At 41.1% G+C, this 26,372-nt stretch overlaps 1 protein-coding gene across 1 annotated transcript in view; it reads right to left on the bottom strand.

The window, feature by feature from the left end:
* Positions 1-2,908: 2,908 nt before the first annotated feature.
* The window catches only part of LOC126404809 (retinoic acid receptor alpha-B-like), a 30,093-nt gene continuing 6,629 nt past the window's right edge, over positions 2,909-26,372 (bottom strand). The window contains exons 2-9 of the mRNA XM_050068134.1: positions 12,461-12,615; positions 10,777-10,918; positions 8,591-8,751; positions 8,283-8,459; positions 7,884-8,088; positions 7,611-7,678; positions 5,634-5,724; positions 2,909-4,405 (exon numbers count right to left, since the gene is read on the bottom strand). Coding sequence (XP_049924091.1) covers positions 4,131-4,405; positions 5,634-5,724; positions 7,611-7,678; positions 7,884-8,088; positions 8,283-8,459; positions 8,591-8,751; positions 10,777-10,918; positions 12,461-12,615 — 1,274 coding nt within the window. The 3' untranslated portion in view covers positions 2,909-4,130. The remainder of the gene's footprint in view (positions 4,406-5,633; positions 5,725-7,610; positions 7,679-7,883; positions 8,089-8,282; positions 8,460-8,590; positions 8,752-10,776; positions 10,919-12,460; positions 12,616-26,372) is intronic.

The raw sequence follows: 26,372 nt of genomic DNA, 5'->3' as shown, positions 1-26,372 counted from the left end.
TTTCTGTCTCATTGTGTCATACGGATTACTGTTAATTTATTATGTTGATCTGTTCTGTACGACATCTATTGCACGTCTGTCCGTCCTGGAAGAGGGATTCCTCCTCAGTTGCTCTTCCTGAGGTTTCTTCTTCAACACTGAGACTCTACTGCTAGCATATTTTAGATGCTCTGCCGCTATTTGATCAAGGCCTCATGCTTTATTCAGAGATAATTTCTCTATAGCATACAATACCTCATCTGGTCTAATAACCACACCATCATGGTGAGGAACATCTCAATAAATGCATCACCTCTAACACAACTAAAAATATCACAATAATGTTTCCTCCATAGCTCAGCAACATTCTCAGATCCAGTTATACCAGAGATGCTAGATGGTAGAGGCATCTTGTTGTTGTTAATAGCTTTAACTTCCTTCCAAAATTCATATGTTTTATTCTGCTGAAGCTTTTTGGCCACTGAATTAGACTTCATTGCATCCTCTTTTTTTTTTTATAAATCGTACGGCATACTTAAATCTAGCATTTTCCAGTTTCTTTCTTTCGCACTCTGGACCATTCCTTGCCTTTCCTGATGTCACCCAGTTATTGAAGGCTTCTTTAGCTTCCGCATGTAATTCACGCACATATTCATTCCACCCAGGCCTTATATTATGTTTAACCCTTTTTGAATTATAATGCATTTATAATGCTTTATGACTACACTCATAAATATACATAATGCCTCCTGATGGACTATATCAACTGTTATAAAACATTATAGTTATGACTCATAGTGGATTATAAGTATCAAGTGTCTTATGGATGCTCTTGACTAGTTATAAACTTGAGGTTGACTGACGGGATTTATAATGCATTATGAATGCAGTACTCAGACACACCTCAACAATCAACTGTAGTAAGGTATCATAAGTTAACATTGTGTGTGTTGAATAAAGTGAAGTACATACTGATGTATAAGAATTTGAAAATATTTCTGATCACAGAGTTTTTAGTCACAGAAGCGGGTTTTGCAAAAACTAGAGATCTTGCAGTTACTATTTGCAGGATTGTTGGCTTCAAAAGGGATAAAAAGGTGTTATCAAAACAAACAGATGAGTTATATATTTTGTTGAGTTGTGTTCTTACACTAACCCAAATGTTACCAACAATATTTAAACCCAAACATTTCTCCACTTTTATTCAAGAGACAGTGAATTCAGTTTGGTCATCTGTCAATGGTGTCATACTCTCTGTATCCATGGTGTTGAATTAGTCTCAAAACCCGCACACTTAAAAACTCATGCATGCTATACAAGCACACAGAACAGGCTGGCTAATACAAGTTACCTTTGTTGGTTGGGTTGGTTAGATTTAGGCAAGGCAATGACTCTTGATCGATTCATAGATATTCATGAATATATCGTTACTTAATGATTCATTATAGGTTCTCCCAGTCTGTTCCTAAGTCACAGAGCTGGCCCAATGCCAACTAAGTGGCTGCTAAGGCCCCTGTGACCAGAACAGCGCCCCCAGTAGCACTTGAAATGTCCCACAAACAGAACTGGGCAGCAGTACGCTCATTATGCATAGGTTCCGCAAATTATTATATTCAGAACAAAATCAAACAGGCTGATGGGATATTTAAATATAGCAGGTTTGTGCATTGAGCCCTTTTCCTGCAAGAGCAGGGCTTTAGTGTTGGGAGAGGTGACTTTCAGGTGAAATTTGGAGAGGTAAGATAAAGAAAATATATAGTCTTAAGTCGTGCTTGTTCATTGTTGTGGGGCACCTCAGCATTCTTTTGGCAAAAATAAATGCTTTGACTATTTTCGTATTAAGTGTCCTGTTTTCCCTCAAGGAAATGTTTTTCCTTTGATCTTTAGTGGTTGTGTGATATCGTAATAATCAAGGTTTCTCTACCTCAAGCAAGCATGACAACGTAAACGCAATGTTGGAGACATCATGATCACACTTTACAATTTGGTTCTCATCCAGACTTCCCAATAGCATGGCTCATACTTCATAGAAACACATAAAGAACCCTTTAATTCACTGAGATGTTAAATAGCCCATGTTTGACTGCACTCTTTCCCCCCCCTCTCTCTCTGTCTCTCTCTCTCTCTCTATGTCTGTCTCTCTTTCTCACATAGACACCTAATAATTAATAAACAGTTTTATTGTGTAGAAAAACATGCCACTAGTTCGTTCTTTTTACATTGTATTAACTACATGCCTGTGTCGAAGTTTATTCATTCAAGTTTACGTTCATGTTTCGTTATGTAAATAGTTATACTTACTCAGTAACATTGATCTGAAGCTATTTAACAATGGAAACTTTTAAAAGTTGTTAAAAATAGTTACAATATTCTTGTGATTACAAGTGCTCTGAAGCTCAATTCTGAGGCTGCTCTGTAAATAGCCTTCCAATTAATAATAAATAAAGCAACCTGCATCAATTTCAGGCTTAAAACACAAAGCTCCAGTTTAAATAACACCCACTTCCGGTACTCGCTCATCCCTAGTAAAAACTCAAGTTTTGGAGGATGTAAATGATGATAAAGGCATTCTCAGTGTAGGTTTGCACTTTCAGTCTCCAGCTATGTGCTGGACATATATAAGTGCTAGACACATGATAAACAACTCCATAGGAGGAATAAAACTTTGTGTCTTAAATATTTGCTGTTGTACTGTTCAAGTTCCTTCATAAAGAATTTATGATCTTTAATGTGGCAGTCTCTGGGGTTATTCTGTTTGCAAGGTATCTGTCTGCTTTAAAGGCACAGGTCACTGAAAAAAGGAAAATATTTAGTTTATGATGCCTTAAAGGGTTGGATGTTAAAATAGAGGTTTTTTTACTTGAATAAGATAATGTGAATATGAAAAATGACGGTGTATTTCACAGCAAAGACTCCATTTTACCAAAGAGCACACACATTTCAAGACAGAAGAGGAGAGCCATACTTCTTTATTGAACTCCCTGTATTTTTTATAACTTTCCAATGAGTTTTACCTCACCATACATTAAAGAGGACAACACTGAAAATGGAGGTTTGTACCTGACAGAGTAGGGATGTTGTAGTGAAACAGCAACTCTGTGTAAACAGACTATAAAAAACAAAATTCAGCGTGTGCATTTTGAGGCAGCACCTGTTGTCACTGAGGATGAAATTTCCATGTTACCTTAATTAAATTATAAGTCTGCCGAGCTCAACAGCTCAAATGCCACAGTGAGGGTTGATTACTCTTGTGAGGAGTTTTTGTAGTCCTGGTATACCAGTCTGTCCACCAACAGGCACACACTGCATTACTCTAAAATTAAATTATGTTTAACAGTTTGCTGAAGTGAAGTTGCTAGCTGCACCTGGAAACTAAATCTGACAGATGATGATGCAAAGCAACAAATAGAGAAATATGTCTGCCAAATTAAGTCAAGCATTGCTAGTTTTCCCTGATGTGTCTGTAAGGGCATCGGAAGCATTAGGTTGGGGGCACTGTGTGTGTGTTGGAGGGGGGTTGAAGGAAGAACTATTTACAGCTGTATTGGGGAGAAACAGTATATACAAATTTACATTTAGGAAAATAACCTCTTGTATAAGTCCACCTCAGTTCAACAACTTCTTTCACAGCCTTTTTTTTATATACAATATAATACAAATAATAATTTTGCATACTATACATCACTTCATATGGGGGGATATGTGTGATTTAAGAGGAATCCTCTTCATCAGTCTGTCCACATTTAAATATCTCCATCATCCTTCGTTTCGGTTCACACAGTTTGCATATAATACACTTTTTCTGCATTATATAAAAAGATTGCAAAAATGCTGTTTTTTTGCATTTGATGTATAAAACCATGATGTCTGAACACAAATTCAGTCCCCACACCATAGAATATCTGCTTCATTTAACCTCATACCACCTAAAAATTAACCTCCCTGCTGGTAGGCATAAGGTTTAATAATGTCATGGACAAAACATGTCACCAGTAACTAGTTAATGGGTTCAGAGAGTCAGACTTTTTGTCCTCCACATCATGTTATTAGGTGCAGTTTTTCCTGCTTCCAGTCTGCGGTGTCGTTGGTTTTCTTGCAGTACCACGATATGCCGTGGGGTGGCGCTGTGTAGAGCAGAGGCACTGAGGACTTCAGGTGGAGGGGGAGGGAGAAGAGGGGGAGCAGGGTGCAGGGCTCAGGCTGGGAGATGAAACCGATTTGGGTGACGGACTTGGTTGACAGCTGCCGAGTTCCGTTTCATTCTCTTCTCTGGCTCCTCCTCTTCCTTTTCCTCCTCCTCCTCCTCCCCCTTTCCCTCCTCCAGCTCCATGCCCCTCCAGTCCCTCAGAGTTCTCCAGCATCTCCTGGATGAGAGGAGGCATGGAGCCGGGTATCTCCATCTTCAGTGTGATCACTCGCTCTGCTCCTATGAGAAAGAGGCGAAGAGAGAAACTTCAGGACAAGAGAACACGTCACTAAGTAGGAACCTGGTGTGGTGGATATGACATGATTGTCATTGTGGTAGCAGTTCAGGCTGCGCGCAGTAATTATATGTTTTGCTTTGAAAAGTAATGCACCTATTTCATACATATCCCACATAATCATGAGCCAGTAATTCATGGATAACCTACATATTTTGGAAGGCTGCATTCATATGACCAGTGCGCTGACAGGAGTAAGCAAAGAAGCAATCCTGAGTTGTCTTGTAAGGAGGCAGGTTGGGGCGGTGGATGCATCACAAAATGCAGGACTTTTCCCCAGGAGTTTAGAACTTTACATTAAGGATGTAACGTCATTCGTGGGGCACTAATTTGTAGGGTGTCATGCTAACTGTGTGCATTTTCATAGGATATAATCTGAACCACTCTATGAGGATACGCTGAATGGTATTACTACCATGTATTTCACATTATAGCGATTTTATAATAAATAGTAGGCATGTCACAATACCAAAAATTTAGTAGTTGATATCAATACCAGTGAAATTCATGATACCATATGATAGGACTTAAAATGACATTTTGTGGGGGATTTAGTGTCTTCACGATTTATTGTTTCTGATGTGTGAAATAAAAGTAATGGCAAAATGGTTTTCAGCTTACAAAAATAAACAGGAGGTCTGTGTCACTGTGACATGTGGTTACATTTCTGTGGAGGAGCACGTCAGGCTACGGCGTAGGCTACTGTGTGGGGTACACAGAGCCTATGCCGTACTGTAGGTACAGTGTCAGTTCGATGCAGAAGTACAAATCCTGCTTGAGTCCCTCTTGGTTAGCCACATCTCTGTCATGCCCAGAACAAAGGCATCTGTAGATTTGTGTTGGAAACTTTACTGGGCTTAAAGTTAATCAGTCTTGTTGCTAAAAGTCTGGGCATTACTAAGAATGACAGAGGGCAGGGGAATGCCTGACAGGGACTGACGTTTCACTCTGTCCTGAACTCCACTCCACTTCACTTTTCTATGAAGCTTGTTAGAAATAGTCTTTTGATTATGACTGTCATCAAGTGGAATAAAGTGGCAATTTTTGTGGCTGACCTGGGTGACAGTCAGGGGAGCACACAGACACCACAAATTAGATTACTACCAGCCATCACTGGTGTGTGTATGTGTGTGTGTGTGTGTGTGTGTGTGTGTGTGTGTGTGTGTGTCTCACCCTTCACACTGATACTCCTGAGGTCTGTAATCTTCATCAGTATCTTAGGGAACATACAGGGTTTCTCAGGCCTCCTCCTCCTCACATAGATCTGTACACACACAAAGACATGGATAAAAACGTTTTGTTTATATGTCATAGTGCTAGGAGATATGGAGAAAAACAAATATCACAATCTTTTTGACCAACTCCTTCATTAACTATATTACAGGGCATATTTTACATCACTTTTCTGAAATGCAGCCTTTAAAACCAGGAAAAGACAACACTTACTATAAAAACCCCTTGTTTTGGACACCTTTCTGCTTTGTTTGGTGAATTATTTTTTTCTCAGCGTTTCTATTATTAATGACTTAAGTGTGTGTTTTACAGAAAGATTAAACTTTGTTTTACTGAAGGTTATTTCCTCACTCAGTCTTGCTGGTTGCCACGTCCCTGCTAAATAAAGACAGTAGAAGAAACAGTACATAAGAATTAAGGATGCACCATATATATTATTATTATTACTTACACTCTCTCTAGCTGCGTGTGTGTGTGTGTGAGAGACACAGCTGCTTGTTTGTCTGAGTTAAGTGTTAATGTGTGAGGTGAGTCAATAGTGCATCGCCATTCTATTTGGTAGCTGTGGGCTATTCTATCCAGGGACGGTGAGACAGCGCCTGGATAGAATTTATAAAAATGCAGCGTGACAATATAAACTTTTCATACATCAGATGTAACGCGGACTTGCCGATGCCAACCCATTCATATGAGTCAGCTGCCTCTGTTTGTCTCTGTTAGTAGAGACTCCACTCTGCAGTGTAGTTTATACACTTCACTGATACACCAGAGAATTACACAGTAACACTGGGCTTCATCATTTCCCTCTCTCTTACCATTAACTATACATTTAATACTGATTAAAAGTAATTTTGCTTTCACATCCTTTATTTATTATATTCACCTGTAGTGTAGGGTTATATGGGGGCAGGGGAGTTGGGGGTAGGCCATTTGACAATACCCCAGAAAACCTCCCTCTTTTTCACAGCCTAATGTTGGCAGGTATGGAAGAGTCACAACTGTTCTTTGTGTTTGTTGTGTTAGCGATGGTGATGTTGGTTTGATTTGGTTAGGTCAGGGCCATGGAATATTACATCTTCCATATTTTCTAGCTACATCTCAGCCTTTCTTACCCTCAGGTGTACAGAATCTACAGGTTCTACTGATTTAAAAAAATAAATAAATACAACCTGTGAAATTATCTGTTATTGGCCATGAGAAGCAGGCAATTATCAGTTATCAATATCTGTTGAAAAAAAATCAATATCGGTTCATCCCTATTAAGAATACATTTATACCTGTTGTGGTCTTATTTTTATTCTGCTGCATATGGTGGGCATTTATAAACTATCTTCACTCCCGTCATTTAAAGGATACGTCTGGTGATATTCTAAATCTTGTAATGCCAACAAATCCTATGAAAAGATCACAACCAACAATGAATTGTGAGTGTATCTAAAGCCTGATTCACCTTCTTCCTTTGTGCCATAGAGTTCCATTGTAATCCAAACACTACTAAAAACACATCAGTGAGCCACACTGTTGAACTGGTTGACATGTTCCACCATGAACACAAACACTGTAGTTTATTTTGACTCATTCCAACATACACTGTCCTGCTGCCCCAGATACCCACTAGAGCATGGCGTTGCAAATAATCCCAAAGCAAAATTCACTTCTGTTTGAGCGTTTGCTAAAAACTATATTGACAAGCTTCATTACTGAGCCTTCTTAGTCCTGTAAAATAAAACTACATATCTGAAATATACTTTTAAAGGTTTCCACCCTCCAAACAAACAGGCTGGGTGATGAGTGCCACAGACAGGGTAAGAAAAGTTAGAACGTACTGACCAACTGACTGACTGTTGGTTTGAGTCTTTTCAAAGAATTTTTCCTTGTGAAATGACTAAGTACTAGAATCATAAGTAGATGGCAAACCTTCAAGGCTTCAAGCATTGGCTCCTGAAGAACATCCACCTTCTCTGACTCCTCCAGATCCTGACGATCTGCGTGCACACATACAAAAAACACATTACACCACAATAGTATGTACACAGAACATGAATCTGTACAGTCTTACTACACACACCATTTCTATGTGAATGTGGGACTCAAGAGGAGAAAAATAATTTCTATCCTTACTGATTTTTCCATCACTACTCAACTCTACATTCTTTTATTTCATATTCCTGAGAAAATCAAGTGCAGTACCTCCACAGAGCAGGCAGATGGCGCTGAGTAATCCTGTCTCTGCATCGTCCATCTCCAGTGGGAGCAGCTGGTTGGCAAAGGAGAATACCAGATCTGTGAGAGGTCCGAACCCGGCGTTGTGCATCTGGGTGCGGTTCAGAGTCAAACCATCGGAGAAGGTCATGGTGTCCTGATCGGGGGTGTAGCGGGTGCAGATCCTTAGAATCTAGGAAAAGGGGATGAGGTGGCCGAAAGCAGAAGGAAACAACATGAGATGAATCATTTAATGGAGACTTTTTATACACAACTTTCTGCTATGCCACAGATGTACATTGCCCCATGTGTTGAACATTTGTCTCTGTTGAGGAACTGTTTGTGTAACTGGCTCTAAGAGTGTGTTGATATGTGACAAAAACTCACCAGTATGTCGAGGCAGGCGGCTTTGAGCAGGGTGATCTGATCAGCGATGCTTAACGTGGTGAAACCAGGGAGCTGCTTGGCGAACTCCACTGTCTTAATGATGCATTTGGTGGACAATTCACTGAACTTGTCCCAAAGACTGACATCCAGAGCGACACGGTGCTCTGAGCTGTTGCTCTGCAGGTTGGGGTCAGGGAAAGAGAGACAGACACCTTTAGAGCACTGGCTTTACCTGTATGCTCCATTTGTTTTTAGGTGTAAGTCAATTTTTTAAATTAAAATATGCTTGTTAGTGTAGGTGTGTGTACCGTGGTGTATTTTCCCAGCTGACAGAGGGAAGGAAATGTGTCCTGATGGGCCCGGCGGACTCGTTCAATCATCTGCTCTGTGTCTGCTGACAGGACGTAGATCTCTGTCTCCCCCTGCCTCTTTTCTTCTTTCTTCTTCTTCATTCTATCATTTCGCACCACTGTTGGTGGGGGCAAAGATAGAAAGATTTAGCTCAGACATTTAAGCAGCAGTTAGCATTGACATCTTAATTCAAAGACAGGGAGGCTGCTATTTCAAAGTTCTCATGTCACAGTTACTTTTAAATCTTTTGTGTATATTTATGCCTCCCACCAGCCTGTATTTAGTAAGTATGAGGGAAGACCTGTAAGACATGGGCTTTTACCAGACAGTGAGGGTCTAATGAAGGTGGTGACTCTATGGAAAATGAGAATGTAGCATTTTTAGAGCCTGACACATACCAGGGACTGTAATTTAAGATATTTCGGTGCATCAATTTGACTACTCTTTCCGTAATCCTGCAAGTACCTATCCATCCATTATGCTATTCAGGGTCACAGGGGAGCTGAAGCTGATACCAGCTGACACTGGGCAAAGGCAGGGTACACCCTAGACAGGTCGCCAGACAATCACATGGCTGACACATAGAGACAGACAACCATTCTCACTCACATTCACACCTATGGACAATTCACCATCAGCTAACCTCATTACCTCATCCCCATGTACATGAAAGCACAACAGTATGCGTACATCCCTGAAGCAGGATTACATATAACCGATGTCTCGATGGTCCAGAAACAGTGTATGCTAGTCAAATCAGAGTCTGCAATGTTAACATTGTCATTGTTTTTCAAAGACATGTGACCAATAAAATGTATTGTGGTTCACTGATATACATGTGGGGATGAGAAAGTGCATTACAGGATGCCCCCTTAGCCTGCTAGCCTGCTACAGAGACAGGGAATAGGCCACACTGCCTACCTGAGCAGCACATGTGGGCGCCAAACATCTTGTTTATTTACTTTATGTGTACTTTTCAGCAGAGAGCACCTTAAGTATCCAAAGAGCACCTGTATGTGATCCCCACAAAGACCCAGCAGTGCCTCTATCCCATTGTCTTCACAGCAACATTACACTTTTCACTACAGTTTCAATGTCAATATCTGTAGAAAAAAAATTAATATATTTTTTGAACCCTATAATCTTTTTGTGTTTTAAATTAAAAGCCTCAAGTATTTCTGTGGAAAGAATCCCTTCATTTGAAAACAAAATACTTTTAATATTATTTGCAATAGAGTACCTAGAATAAACACAAATGGCCATGGTGCGCTGCCAGAAAACCGTGGATCGGGAGAGAGTTACTGCCCCAGGTGAAGAAATTCAAGTATCTCAGAATATCATTCAAGAGTGAGGGTAAAATGGAGCGTGAGATGGATTGGCGATTTGGCACAGCAGCATCAGCAGTGGTTGCTGCGCTGGACAGTCATGGTGAAGAGGGAGCTAAGCCAAAAGGTGAAGTTTTCAATTTACCAGTCCTTCTAAGTCCGAGACCCACATCTATGGTCATGAGCTTTGGGTAGTGACTGAAAGAATGAGATTGCGGATACAAGCAGCTGAAATGTGTTCCCACTGGAGGGTGGCTGGGCTCAGCCATAGAAAAGGGTGAGGAGTGCAGACATCTGGAGGGACCTTGGAGTAGAGCTTCTGCTCCTTGGCATTGAAAGGGGCCAGTTGAGGTGGTCTGGGCATCTGATCAGGATGCCCCCTAGGCACCTCCTGTTAAAGGTTTTCTAGGCACATCCAACTAGTAGGAGGCACTGGGGCAGACCCAGACACTGCTCTGTACCCCTTTAAGATTTGAAAAAAGGAAATGGTATAGTGAGGTAAGATGCTGGCTATTAAAAGTCGATGGTGGTGGTTTTGTGGGGCATGTATCAACTGAGAAAGGCCACCAGAGGGAGACAAATATCAAGGTTAAAACACATCACTGTGCTGCCTTAGAAAAGCACCAAGCTTGAACTGTACTGCATCTCCTGCTTAAAGTATAGAAGTCACTTTGCGCGCTATGCTCTGTTAATTATAGCATGACTACAAGCAATCTAAACATAAACAAACATTAACCCTTTACAGTTTAGAACTTCATCCTTTTCCACACTTCACTCCACACACACAGAAAGGCACTACATCTATAGACTGTACTCACACTCCTTGGACATGCCGACTTCGAGGCATTTCTGCAGTCGACAGGACTGACACCGGTTCCTCGTCACCTTGTTTATGACACACACTTTGTCTCGGTGGCATGTGTACACCATGTTCTTCTGGATGCTCCTCCGAAAGAAACCCTGACACAGAAAAATGGAGACGAGGGAACAGAATACAACAGTATTGTGAACATTTGGAGGTGCTGTTTTTTAAACCTGAAATAAAAGCAGGGACAACCTCCATTTTAGAACTAAAACTGCACTATCAATAACTATAACCACTACTGCAAACACTTGAGGAGTGTGCTGTTTATTGTTGATGGCCAGCTGGACGCAGGTCTGTAAATGGTCTAAACGGAAATGCCTAGATGCACCCAAAAAACCCACACACAGATATCAAAACAGATACTTATTGCATGCAGAGAGAATTGGTATGTGCATGTGTGTGTGTGTGTTTGTGTGTGTAGGATTGGATGAAGCAAAGAGGCTTACAGATCCTAAGGGAGGTGCAAAGGTTGTGACCTCTTCGCTTACACATTATGCAAATACTTTGTAGTCTCACGCAACTATTTTTCATTCAGGTTTTCTAGCTGTAACCTGCCACTGTTTATAAACACCATGCAGTAAGCCAATGTGAGTGTTGCAATGCAGCAGTAATGTACCTCTTTTGAAATGTTTTTTCAGCCGAGTACCGCTTGTTCAGCGCAAAAAATTTTGGAAACAAAAAAGGCCTATCTGAATAGGTACAACACAGCATTGCACTATTGGTGTCTGATTTAGGGGCAGTACACATACTACATTTTTTGCACCCTTAAATACATTGTTTTCAATGTAGATGCGTGGCAGGCATGCTCAAACGCCAGAGCGATGTCTATTTTTCAGGGCACCACGGCTGTGCCCTGACATAAACGGAGTTCAATTTTTGGAACGCAGCAGCACACACATCATATCATGTGACAAGGAACGACCATTCACAGCTGGCAGATATCTTTACCTTCATCCATAAATATTAGTAATAAAATGGTGAAGAAGTTGATCATTCAGTGCAGGGCTGCCAGAGCTTTCCATCCATCCTACAGACAAAAGACCTACACACAAACAGTGCCAGGAAGAAGATCAGCTCTGCACTCAGGATTTCAGGAAAACAGGCTATAATATGGTGCTTGATGAGTTTGCCTAGCAACCTCAGACGCAACCTGCCGCCGCACTCTTGAAAGCCGGCAAAGAAAAGGCACAAGAGTAGGACCCAGCGCCTGACCCCGTGTTTTCCAGGCGGTTAGAGATGCAGCATGTGTACGGCCCCTTACTAAATACAGTAAGCTTACAATTGAAATACACTGAAATGCTTCATTTCAAATGTTAACAAACCATCACTAAATTTGTGGCAAACCTGTTTTTTTGCCATTATGCAAAAACACCGGGACAGCCTTGTAGTTGCACTGAACTGCATATTTTTGATAATTTGCACTTATAATTTAGTTTATAATTTAAGGAATTATGCATGATGGATTTTTTTTTTTTTTTTTTTTTTTTTTAACAAAAATTTAAAAAACAAAAAACGTACCCCCTGCAGGAGTTCAAAGTACCTCTAGGAGTACAAGTACCCCCAAATGGCAAACTCTGCTGAAGTGTATGTTGTGTTGGTGTTGGTTAAGCTCACTCATATGTTACTCAGATACCTACCTTGCAACCCTCGCAGGCACTGACTCCATAGTGGTATCCTGAAGATTTGTCCTGACATACAAAGCAGGGCTTGTAGACACGGGGTGGAGGTGGAGGTGAGGGGGGGCTGGGGATAAGTAGGTCCTCTCCTGAACTCGTGCTCTCAGTCTCTATGGCTGCAGGAGGACACAGAGGCAGGAAAAATCAGGATGTTGCAGTTAGTCAGACTGCAATAAAAGTGCATTTCTGTTAAGACTAGGAATTCAGTAATCTGATATCGGATATTGGGCCAATACTGACTTGACTAGCTGAATTGGGTATTGCTTTTTAGTTTGCACTCCTTTTGGACCTAATTATGATTAAATGATTATATTTTGTCCTAATTTTATTCAATTGTATTGTAATCTGGAATCTTAATCTGTTTTAGTTTTGACCAATTCATGCCTGCATTTACAAGGTTTACACTTGAATTGTAACTTTTAATTTTTTTGGTGTACTTAAAAGTGGAGAGACGGCAGAGATATATGTGGCTGATATCTCCAACACTCAGCAATTCACACCAAAACAATGAGGCATACAGTTTATTAATAAAACACAAGTATCAGTTCAGTACTCTGTATTAGCCGATACCCAAAGCCCAGCACATCCTGAATTAGTACATCAGTTTCTCTGTTTTGTATTTAACTTGAGTTGTAGCAAGATTTGGATTTTTTTTTAACTTTTATTTATCGAAAGTAATAGTGTCCCCTATTTTTGACACTGTACCACCTGATTTGACACCAAAGACTTAAGTCAGTGAGTGGATGCAGGTGAGCTAACTATCAGTCATAGATGGTACCGTCAAGATTAGGGCTGCCCCCTGAAAGGCCCTTCTGTTGACTGAGATTGCTTCAAGTCAAGCATTTGTTCGGTTTGTTGTTCTTTTTGTTTTTTGGCATGTAGGTGAGCGCTTTTCTCTTTCACACTCCTCTTTGGCACAACATTATTATTTTCACTCTTCTGCTAAGAAGTGGTGAATATATAGCCTGCAGATATTTAATACAATACAGTCTCTGACTTTTGTGATATCTAGTGTTGGCTAAACATGTTGTTCCAACACGTTGTTGGGGCCATTAGCTTGTTAATTATATGCATGAATGCTGCTGTCACCCTAAACATGTCGCTGGGCATCGTTTAAACTTTAAAACTTCACATGAAAAACAAATAGTTGAATACTCGTATTAAATGGCTGAATCTGATTCAACTGGCATCATTTGGAGTTGGGTACAGCTCTAATCAAGATAAACATTTAGCTTTGTACAATTTGCTTAAGTTGATTACCAAAATCAAATTAGCTCAGGTTTTTGGGGACAGTTTTGCATCAGAAGACAACCATCCCATTCCTTAACTTTACATACACCAGATAATACTATGCAAGATTTTTGGAGACTGTGTGATTTTCACATATTGTTATTAACATCAAAGCTGATTCAGGCCGAGTATGTTTTCAACACCAACTGTCCTGTTTGTGCCATCAGCTTTATCAGAATTATGCTTCATAAATATAAATTTACCAAAACCCAGCTTCTTATTTTCAATTTACGTATTTCCAATGATGATAACAATCTGTGTCTGTAGTGGTTGCAAAGATAGTCTGTGTCTGTACCTCCCACCTATATTAATAAAAAAAGCCACAGGGTTGCAGAGAGAACGGTTCAGGACACCAATGAATAGCTATTAAAACCCCAATTCCAAAAAAGTTGGGATGCTGTGTAAAAAATATATACAAACAGAATACAATGATTTGCAAATCCCTTTTTGATACATTTTCAATTAAATTCAAGATATTTAGTGTTCAAACTGATAAACATTATTGTTTTTGTTTTTTTACATATACACTCGATGCTTGCAACACATTTCAAAAATGTTGGGACAAGGGTATGTTTATCACTGTGTGACATCACCTTTTCCTTTAACAACATTCACTGAGTGTTTGGGAACTGGAGACATTAATTGTTAAAGTTTCGAAAGTAAATTTCTTTACAATTCTTGCTTGATTAACTGCTTCAGTTGCCCACCAGTCTGGGGTCTCCATTGCCGTATTTTGCACTTCGTGACACGCCACACGTGTTCAACAGGAAACAGGTCTGGACTGCAGGCAGGTCAGTCTAGTACCTGCACTCTTTTATTACGAAGCCACACCGTTGGAACACGTGCAGCTGCAGCTGCTGTCCTTTCTTGTGAACACCTGAGCCTTTAGAGGATGCCCCTTTCAGACCCAATCATAATGTTAACACCTGTTACCAGTTAATCTGTTTACCTGTTGAATGTTCCAAACGTGTGTGTTTTAAACATTCTACAACTTGCTCTGTCTTTAGTTGCCCCTGTCCCAACTTTTTTTAAACTTGCTGCAGGCATCACATTGAGAATGAGTGTATATTTCCAAAAAAACAATCAAGTTTATCAGTTTGAACTCTAAGTATCTTGTCTCTGTACTATACTTAACTGAATGAAAGTCACAACAGATTTGCAAATCACTGCATTCTGTTTTTATTTATATTTTACATAGTGTCCCATCTTTTTTGGAGTGGAGGTTGTAATAGCTGTTCAGTGGTATCCTTAGCCGGTCACAACCCTGTGCCTTTTTTTTTTTTTTGTAAATGACAATAGGTAGGAGTTACAGACACAAACTATCCCTGCAACCATCAAAGATCCAGACCAACAGTTTTTCCCAGGTCAGGTAAGTGGGTCAGAAAACTACATGCCCAATGTCAAGTTTTGCCTGCCCCTGTTTTATTTAGTGTTTCTCTTGAGGCAAACAGTGCAATGCATAGTTGGCGTTCTGCCCACATCCTCTAACGCCACCCAACTAAACTCCTGTTCCAGGATAATTGAAATGGTGCTTGTGCTTCAGCTCATAAACTTTGTCTTTACCCAAAACCATTTTCTCCTGACAGCCCGATCGGAACTGTGCATGTGCAGTACTCCAAAGAGATGGGAGGGCAGCAAGATGGCTCACTCCTGAGCTATTTCAATCAAGAGATCCAGAAAAAACAATGTTTTTAATTCTTTTTTACAACTTGCCAAATCAGACAAGTGAACTACTAGATATATTAGCCCGGCATGGTATTTTGCTTACTGTGGGCAATCCTTACTGTTGAGCCCTGTATATAAGTTCCAAAGAATGTAAATGTTTAATTTTGTCTGCAACCTTTGTCATGAAAACCTTCTTGGATATTATCATATTTGTTTTGACTGTAACGATGCAAGCATAAACTTGTATTAAGGGTCGGCCATATACTGATTATACTCAATGTACAGTGGCTTGTTCCATGTGGGATGTATAAAATGACTATATCATGAACATCAAGGTCAAATTGTCAAGACATTTTTTTAAGCCACCAGCATAAGATCCACTTTGGTGTTTTGGTTCTCTCACTGGAGGAGCACCAGTGAAACTTCCACATACTATTAATATATAAACAGAGCCGTTAGTTTGTTTCCAGCTCACAGTGAATAAATCCTCACATTTAACAGTGCCACAATAACACTAACTGCCAAAAACAACTGTTGACCGGTAGCTTCAAGTTCAAAGCAAAAATTTCACTTCCAGCCCGAAATGAGCATACATATATATATATATATATATAATTGTCACAAAAACGAGCAGAGAAGCCTGGAACTGTCTATTCTGTTTGTTACTACAGCTGGATAGGTCACTTTTTAAAGAATGTTTTATCTCTTTAAAAATTATTTATGTTGCACTTCATTCCTGCTGGGTGACATTTTGTTTATCGTTCCTGTACTGAATATGTTGTTTCTCTTCCATACAATGTTAGCATGATGTTGTGTCGTTATACTCTAATCCAATCGTAACTCTAATCTCTTAATCACATATTGCTTTGGTAAGGTGAAAATCAAGGTTACAATCTGGTGGGTCTGGACAGGGAGTTTGTTTCGATTGGCACAGTAAATTCACTTCGGTGGTTGGATTTTATCTTGTCCAATGGAATTCATTTGTGTACTGTCATTTCTCTGTCCAGCTCATGATAGTACATAGCTGCTGATGTGCAGCTGACTCCTCCACTGTTGTTTGAGCTAAGTAAACCATAACATCCCATTCTGTGTCCAGGCTCATTTTGTCAAAGTGGCTGTTTTATTTTTGCTCAGAGACCTGGCAAAGACTGACTCTGACCCATTTTAAGGTCCTGACCCTTCAGATTAAGATACCAGGAGCAGCCACAACTCCTCTGCTTCTCCCTCTTTCACTCTGCCTACTCTAACCTCTAACCTAACACACACACACACACACACACACACACACACACACACACACACACACACACTTCTCCCCTCCCCCCAGTAGCCATACCAGACATTCCACTAAGGAGGAGATTCAACTCCCCTCTACTGGTCTGCTCTGTTTACATAGAGAGGGAGAGAGAAATGAAGAGAGGAGATCCTCCTCCTCCTCCTCTTCAGCCATCATACCATCCCTCCATCTTCCCCTCTCTTAATCTCTCCTCTATTTGTCTTTGCTCTCCTCTCACTGACACGCTAGCCAACAGTTCCCCTCAGCACTGTCTGACCTCTTTTAAACTTCTCTCTCCTCCTTGTGTCAAATTTCCAAGTGTCTGTCTCAGTGTGTTTGTTAATCTCTTCCTATTGTCTCCCACTTCTGCTTTTGTGTGCAGGACATGACGCAGTTGGCAGCGTGTCCAAACTAGGTTTCGATTTGGAGAAAGACTTCTTGTTATTGTTGAGATGTGGGATATGGTATTTTTAACATTAAAGAATATTGGTGGCTCATCTTTGTGTCGCAGGAGGATGACAGCCTCACATTTTCTCAAATAAGGAAAATAGTGTTAAAAAAATGTTTGGCTTGTTACTCGCTTGTGAGAGCAAATATTATAAAACAATTACTTTAAACCAAGTAATCTGACTGGACGAGAGGCATTGCATGAGTGACGATACAGAGGACAACAACACGGGGACTTTTAACAATGCTTACATCACCATGTTTTACAGGTGTTTTAAACCTTTAACCACATCAACACTCATTTGCCTGCTGTATGAACATAGCTCTAATGACCTCAATGATCATCTGACTTTTCATCTAGCGCCACCACAACGTTATGATTCCATTCTAATAAAGAACCTGCAAAACTAATGGCATTCCTATCAGCTTCAGCTGTAATGATCATGGTAAAAATCATGTGCTCAACATCCAAATGTTAGCATTGTCATTGTGAGGGTCTTAGCATGCTGACGTTTGCACTCAGCTCAAAGCACTGCAGTATGCTGCCTTTAAATGGAAGTTGTGAGCTGGTGGTCATAGCATAGGAAGTAATGACATCACATGCTTGGCATTCAAGTGATCCCCAGCTGGCACAAGACATCAGTATGAAGTCAGAAATATGTTGGACTCTTAGAATGGACCAACGTTAAATTTTGGTTGAAATGAAAATCGAGATGACAATATTTAAGTACGTCCATCCATCCATCCATCCATCCATCCATTTACATCCACTTATCTGGGGCCGGGTTGCAGGGGCAGCAGGCCAAGCAAAGCACCCCAGACATCCCTCTTCCCAGTAACACTTTCCAGCTCCTCCTGGGAAACCCCAAGGTGTTCCCAGGCCAGATGAGATATGAAGTCCCTCCAGCGTGTTCTGGGTCTGCCCCGGGGCCTCCTACCAGTGAGATGTGCCCGGTACATCTCTAGAGGGAGGCGCCCAGGAGGCATCCTTATCAGATGCCCAACCCACTTAAACTGACCCCTTTCGACGCAATGGAGCAGCAGCTCTATTCTGAGCTCCATCCTGAAGTCCAAGCTCCTTACCCTATCTCTAAAGTTGAGCCCAGCCACTCTGTGGAGGAAACTCATTTCGGCCGTTTGCATCCCAGAGCTCATGACCATAGGTGAAGGTTGGGACGTAGATGGACCAGAAAATCAAAAGCTTTGCCTTCCGGCTCAGCTCCATCTTTACCACGATGGTCTGGCACAGCGCCCGCATCACTGAGGAAGCCACACCAAAATGCCAATCCATCTCACCCTCCATTCTACCCTCACTTGTGATAAAGACCCTGAGATACTTGAACTCTTTCGCCTGAGGCAGTAACTCTCCCCCAGAGGGCAGTCCACCTGGTTCCGACAAAGAACCATGGCCTCAGATTTGTAGGTGTTGACTCTCATACCAACCGCTTCACACTCAGCTGTCAACTGTCTCTGTGCATGCTGGGGGTCACGGTGTGATGAAGCCAACAGAACCACATCATCTGCAAAAAGCAGAGATGCAATTCTAAGGTCCCCAAACCGGACCTATTCCTTCCCCCCAGCTGCAACTCCAGATCCTGTCCATGAATATCACAAAGAGGATCAGTGACAAGGGGTAACCCTTGGGAAGGCCAACACTTGGGTCATACAGGGAACAGATGGCTTGTGGCCGCAACCACGGTACCCCATAATCCCGCAGTACCCTCTCCTCCCCAAGGGACGGGGTCGTTTCCAAATCAACAAAACACATGTAGACTGGATGGGCAAACTCCCACGGCCCCTCCAGCAACCTCCAAAGGGTAATGAGCTTGTCCACTGTTCCACGGCCAAAGTCTCCTTTCCAGCACCCTGGAGTAAACTTTTCCCTGGAGACTGAGAAGTGTGATACCCCGATAATTGGAGCACACCCTCCGGTCCCCTTTTTTTAAAATGGGAACCACCACCCCAGTCTGCCACTGCAGGCATCGTACCCGACCTCCAGAAGATACTGAAAAGGTGTGTCAGCCCAGACAGCCCACCAATGTCCAGAGCCTTCAGCATCTCAAGGCGAATCTCATCCACATCTGGCACCGGAGACCTTTATGACTACCTTAGCAACCTCTGCTAGGGATACAGACAAGAGTTCCCTTGAGTCTTCAGGCTCTGCCTCCTGTACGTTTTTTTGAGAATCGAAACAGTATTACAAAACATAATACTGCAATACTCAAGTGTATCATTATTTTCTCATACCCCTACTAAATATAATACATACAAGTGTTAATCTTTTTTATAAATTAACCCTTAGATGCATGACCTACCAATACCTACACTCTTCCATAAGTGGGGTCAAAAATGACCCCAATTAGAATCAATGCGTTTTATGTGATAAACTTAAGCAATTTCTTTCATTTTGGTTAAAGATGATTATTTGTATTATATTTTGGTCAACAAAAGAATGATTTCATGTTTGACATGTTCATTTATCACTTTTTATTAACATTTTGACAACTAATGACATAACTGAATAATCAATAATAGTATAATAGGCTACCTAACGGGTTAGATTTTATTACAAGGAAGCTATAAATATCATAGTAAGTCTGCTTATCTCTACACAACAAATGCAGTAATGAACTACACACACACACACACACACAGACAGACAGACAGACAGGCAGACAGACAGACATCATTGAATAATCAATAATAGCATAATAGGCTACCTAACATGCACGCACGCACACGCACACACACAATAATGGTAAGATTGTATTACACGGAATCTATAAATATCATAGTAAGGCTGCTTATCTCTACACAACAAATGCAGTAATGTTAGCTAGTTATCATTACAGTACTAACATTACATAGTAGTTAGCTAATTAGTACCTACATCGTAGTTAGCTAACTACAAAGTAGGCTAATTTGATGACAATAATATTATACTTTATCACACAAAAGTCATGGATGAGGAAAATAAGTTCATATTTTATAACGTCATATGTATTCCAAGCTATAAAATGAATATAATACTAACATGTCTGTTGCTGTATAAAAATCCTCCTGGGTGGTGAGACTGCTGGCATTACATGTGTAAGTGCAACAGTAAATGTATACCTGACAGTCACAGTCGATAAGAATCAAAGATTCCTAGGTCTAACCCTTGATATTCCATAGGAAATGCTTGGGGTCATTTTTGACCCCACTTATGGAAGAGTGGGGTAGTGATACAAAAACAACAATTTCTTAAAATGTATATAATTTTTTTTTTAAATGCAAATGGCCTCATGTCAAAAACATGTTTTATGAGGAATACCTGGAATATGAAATGATAAAAACTTTTAATTCCATAGATATTGAAGAAAAACAACCCCTGGGGTCATTTTTGACCCCACTTATGCATCTAAGGGTTAAAGTAATAGAAATGATGGATTTTTGCATCATAGAGACTAGGAAATCTTTCTGCGTCATATTTCATTCATTTCATTTTCAGTTAGATAGAGTTTCCAGCCAAGCTGTATTATTATAATGTATTATTTATCTTTGAACACTAGTTACCCTAATGAAGGCAGGGTAGATTTCAGTGCTGAGGAAACTGTTCAAATTACTAGTATGAAATAGGGCTGGGCGATAAATCGATTCTATCAATTAATTCAAATTTGTAGTTTAGGTCGATTTGTTTTAATGAAAATCGAGTTTCTCTTTAAAATCTGCCACCGCTGCTCCACGCTGGGCTCCCATAGTTCAGAGTGGGCTCCCCCCTCACCCCCGCGTGCTTAATACACAAACAACATGGCAGCGAGCGGGGAAGAACTCGTTCTCAAGAAAGGGAACAAGTTCTTCAGCGCTTTTGTGTGCTCACCTGTGTCCGTGAGTGTGTGTGTGCGCATCAGGGCCGAACTCCGCCGTGCACGACACAGAGAGCAGAGGAGGATTTTAGACGTGCACCGTGTAGGGACAGAAATGACATGCCCTTGTGTCAATAAGATAAATAAGTGTTACCAACACCAAGCTGGCAGACCCCCGAACCGTAGTTAAGGGACCTCCGAAGACCATTAGGTCCTTTAGCTTGTGTTAGCTCGTTGTGGCAACAACACATAAACAACTGGACTTCGTCTGCGTTGAAGAACGGCATTTTATTTTCAGCACTGCAGGGATGATGCACAGCCTCTCTCATCAGTGTCTGACTTTTACATAGAGGGAAATAACTCAAAAACAGCATGCAGAACTGCGTAGGCTTCTTCACTGTGGCTGCTCAATGTAAACAACATAGCACATGCCTCACTTTCTTCCTGGGGTGCATCTGTCTGACGTCACACACCACACCCAGCGCACTAACTCCTGCAACAACTACACACATACACAGCTCCACACACACACACACACACACACACACAAGCCACACACATCAGGCTCAGCCTGTAACATAAGGCTATTTAGTTTGTTTAATGAAAGGACAAGGTATAGACCTGTTCTATAGGAAAGGTAACCTTAAATGACTTCTGTTGTGATCAAATATGATGGTAGGGGAAACACTGCCATATGATAAGAAAGGGGTCCGGTGGAAAGCGATCACAGATGCAGTTGCAATGTTTATTGCAAGAGATATGGTGCCCATATATAGGCTACCGTGGAAAAGCCGGGGTTTATTCACATGCTGAAAGTTTTGGACCCCAGGTATGTGCTACCAGGCCGCAAATATTTCTTTGTAAGTAGGAGGGGAAAAAAATCGATTTAAATCGTGAATCAGATTTGTTGTGAAAAAATCAGAGATTTTTTTTTTAGGCCATATCGCCCAGCCCTAATGAATACCTGGGAATATACAGTATGTATTGTGATTTGTCATGATTTAAAAAAAAAAATGACTTGCAGCCTGCACTCAGACCAGCAGCCAGTTTGCTGTGGTGGTCCATGTTTGGCAGTGTTTCAGTCTGCAATCATTGGTAACCTCCTCTGCTTCTTTCATCACCGCCAGGATCTCCTCTCTTTACGCCCCCAAGGTGAAAGGGAAGGTCGGATTTTTTTTCATTGCACAAAACAGGAATGCACAATGAAATACAACTGTAGCAGCATTGTATTGCGTGCATCTGAATGACAGTAAATGCCATACACAATCTGACTATAGAAAAAGAGAATCATGGTGACACCTGAAGCAGAGAAAGTCCTTCATCTTTCTGTACATACTCAGGGCAGAAAGACAAATGACTGTATAAAAGTCTATTGTAAATAACATTGTTTACATACATTAATCATAAGCTTGGGGTTTACCCTCGCCTGGGCTACAAATAATGCATGGTTAAAACCTTTCAAAGTCTGGGCCATCCCTGCTCCTGGGCAGAGCAGCCAAGCTGTGTCCTCAGGTCAGTTGAGTTAAAATCCAATAGTGACAATGTTAAATGTTAGCCAGTGATGGGGTAAGCCGTTTTCCAAATCTGATGTAAAATGCTGCTAAATGGTCTCCCCAGGCAGTCCTGGCTTTATGCCAGCTAACAGTTCCTGAATAGAGCATGCTCCATCAGCTTAGAGAGCGGCCTCTAATCACAGGACTGAATTCTCCTCCCCAAACAGTTAACAAAACGTAGATCAAAGTTATTAAATGTGATATTTTTTTCATGCTGTTAAGCCTCACTGACATCCATTATCACTACAAATGATTTTCTACTGATGTAAATCCAAAACCAACAACAAAAAACTAATAAGTGCATGTGCTATCAAGAACTACTCTTCGAGCAACAGCTTTGACTAACCTCTGCTCCACATTCACCTTCACTTAGAGGTGGACAATATGGATATAATCCTTTATAGGGCCGGGCGGTATGACAAAAGTTTCATATCACATTTTTTTCTTAAATTCATATCGGTTTCACGGTATTTGACGGTATTTTGCTCAGGTTCGGCTCACTTGACATGCTGTTGTGTTGTGCAATGGCCTATTCAAGTGCTGGAATTTGTTATTTACGTGACAACGCCTGAGCACAACACAGGCTCCGCTTCGTTAGTGCCGTGCTGTGTTATAACTGTCTCGGACTTGGGTCGGCTTCGGTCAGGAAAATGCAGCCTGAGCCGCGCTCTAGTGTGCTCACCTATGCGTGTGTGCGCACATGTCTGTGTATGCGCATCAGGGCGAAACTCTGCTGTGCGCGATACAGAGAGCAGAGGAGAATTGCAAATGCGCGACATGCCGTCATGTAAATAAGATAAATAACATAAGGCTATTTAGTTTGTTTAATAAAAGGACAAGGTTTAGACCAGTTCTATAGGCCTGGATATGAAGCGTCCGTAGCACCAAGTAATATAACGGTAGTTTCTAAAGAGCCGAAGACGAAAAAAATTAATCAGCAGTGGCGGTCATATTTCAGCAGCGGTGTGTGCCGCTGCTAGTTGCATATAGGGGAAACACTGCTCTTTTTGGTATGAGTTCTTCTGGGTCATCGTGTTCTTCATCAGCAACGTGTACAGTTGCTTCACTTTCAGGACTCTCTCCAGCAGCCATTCTCGCCTCTAAACTTTTCTCTATGCTCTCGCCGGCTCTAGCACGCCTGTGGTGTGCAGCAGTGAAATGGGTCCCCGCTGAAACACTTTCCCGCCGCGCATTTTCCAGAAGTTGTTTGGGATATTCACCGGTATTGCGGTATATGAAAAATTCATATCATAACGAAAATAAATACCGCTTTTCGGTATGAACCGGTATACCGCACAGTCCTAATCCTTTATAACTGTATATGCCATTTTAAAACAAAAACAATCAATATTAATATATATCAATATATAGTATGTATATAGGGGGATTTATAGTGGAAGTCCAATTGACAGACCACTTCTAGATAACATAACCAGATGGGACTGTCTGTTTGTGAATAATCAAATTAAGTAATACCTGACAAATCAAGGTATTTCATCACACTGATACAATAATCCTGTAAATCCTCAAATGCCAGAGAGCAGTGACATCTTATTGATTTGCTCACACTGAACTAATGTAACCAAAGATATGAAAGAAGTAGCTACCACAGTACAAATCAGGGCTTCTTAAAGTCCTGGCCAAGGTCCACACCGGGACCAAACGGTTTTTTGTGCTCTCTTCAGCCAGTTTGTGTACTCAGATATCATCTGTGAGGAAAGAAATCCACTCTGTGACATCACTGTTCAATCACGATTGGACCCAGTGTTTCTGTAGTTTCCACAACTCTGACAGTGTGATAGTTCTTTTTAAGAACAACCATCAGCCCTTTATTACACTTCTTCTTCGACATCTTTAAATAAGCACAAATTCAATCACACAAATTTATGAAACAACCCTTTATATAACCTTTTGCAAGAAAAACATTTTAAGCCTTTTAACTATATCATAACTCCTTCTCTAACATCTACATCGACAAATTTCTCCTTCTAACAGCTGTATTCATTCTCTCTCTCAAGTTTCTCTTCAAGATCTACATTTTACAAGGTTACAACGGAAAACATCATTATAATTTACCCTCGCCAATTTACATTTTTACCGAATAGAGCTTGAACACATAATGTTTCTTAGAGCAACCTCTGTTAGCTGTTAGTTCTGGCCAATGGCTTCTAAAAGCTAAAATTAAAAGGGTACTTTGCCAATTTTTAACCAGCTTTGTATCATAACAATGTGGGTGGTATGTGCAAATGAACTGTGGTTTACTTCAACCCATCTAACCACTGTCTAGATATCCCCTGACCCTTCCCAGTGAAACTCGGCTGGATGCTGTATTTTGCGTCATTTAGCGGAGTTTCACGAGCTCTCAGGCTTTTGCTCGAACTACAGGCTATACTTTTACAATTTCGTATTGCCCCCCATCCATGCCGCCACCATGGGCACAAGATAATGGAAGCAGATCAAGAGACAGACCCCCCACCCACCCCCCAAAATCAGACCAAACACCTATCACACGGTGAAACGAGACAGTGCTGATCAAATATAAATTAAGATTATGTTACTGCACTGCACACTATTTCTTACTTTAAATTTTTTTTAGAAACATTTTAGTGCCCTGTTACTTATTTAACTAGCTATTGTGTCAATTTCAACAAGGCATCCCGGGGAAATCATTTGTCCCAAATCTGTTTTCTATTGTCCCTGGGAAGACGGGGCCGCGTTGGTCGCGAGACCTACTTGTTAGCCTGTGCAAAATTGATGTGACACAAAAGAAAAACTTCAGCCACTTCCATCAGTGAATGTCATCTTATTTACCAACTGGCTAAAGGCAGTCAAAAAGGCGAATATCAGCCAATACCAGTGTTTTGCCAGTAAATTGGTGCATCCCTAATCTTTGGCACAAAATAAAATAATAGTTCTGGTTGCTTTAGTGTACTCCGAGCTAGGCTTGTGCCGGTTTGAACATTTTACAACCGGTTTGATTTAAAGCCAAATATCTAACCGAACCGATATATCGAATTATATACCTAATTTTACCACTGGGGGTCACATTTGAGCTATTTTTCTCAATAAAAGCCCATTATAGGTGTAATGCCCTTCCAATCCACTAGGTGGCGGTAATGCTGTATTAACTGCCAATACACACAAGGTTACACAAGAAGAAGAAGACACAGAAGGACACCAAGGAACCTTCCTCCGACTCCGCTCGCTCAGTGGAGACACGGCGGTTGGGAGGGCCGAGCGACAGGACGTTCCTGTTGTAGTTCTAGCCCCCCAAATAGTATCAGGAACTTCTTCAGTGGAAACAGGTTACTAGGGCAACAAACTGAATGACTGCTGACTCCCTCGCACTTTTCCCCACCCCCAATGAAATTTGATCTCTCGCAGCAGCAGCAGCAGCAGACAGCTGAGCGGAGCGGAGCTGCGGAGTCCCTCTGAAGCCTCTGAGACAAACTTAGTCTCGCCACCAGACAATCAGATCTCCGCCTTCTGATAGTCTGGGGACACTCCTTTCTAAAGTGTGTTTAACACACCGGCGAAAACGGCCGGCAACAAAGCAACGCCTCCTGCATTTTTGAAAAGGACACGCCCTCCCGGAAATGTGTGCTCCCCCGTTTCTCGTCCGCAAGGAAACAAACACACAGAGAGCTTGAAAATGGATGCCGAGAGATTTAACTCCGTTTTATCAAACGTGTGCTCATCCGTAAAGAAAATATTTTTTCCAGCGGATGTCTTAGTTACAACATAATTGAGCTAACTGGAGTAGTTTCATGTCGTATCCGACAACGGGAGGCTTTTAA

This window comes from Epinephelus moara, chromosome 18 (assembly GCF_006386435.1).
Source record: "Epinephelus moara isolate mb chromosome 18, YSFRI_EMoa_1.0, whole genome shotgun sequence".
NCBI classification, from domain to species: Eukaryota; Metazoa; Chordata; class Actinopteri; order Perciformes; family Serranidae; genus Epinephelus; species Epinephelus moara.
Note: the sequence above shows the minus strand (reverse complement) of the source record. Positions and strands in the feature narration are given on the sequence as shown.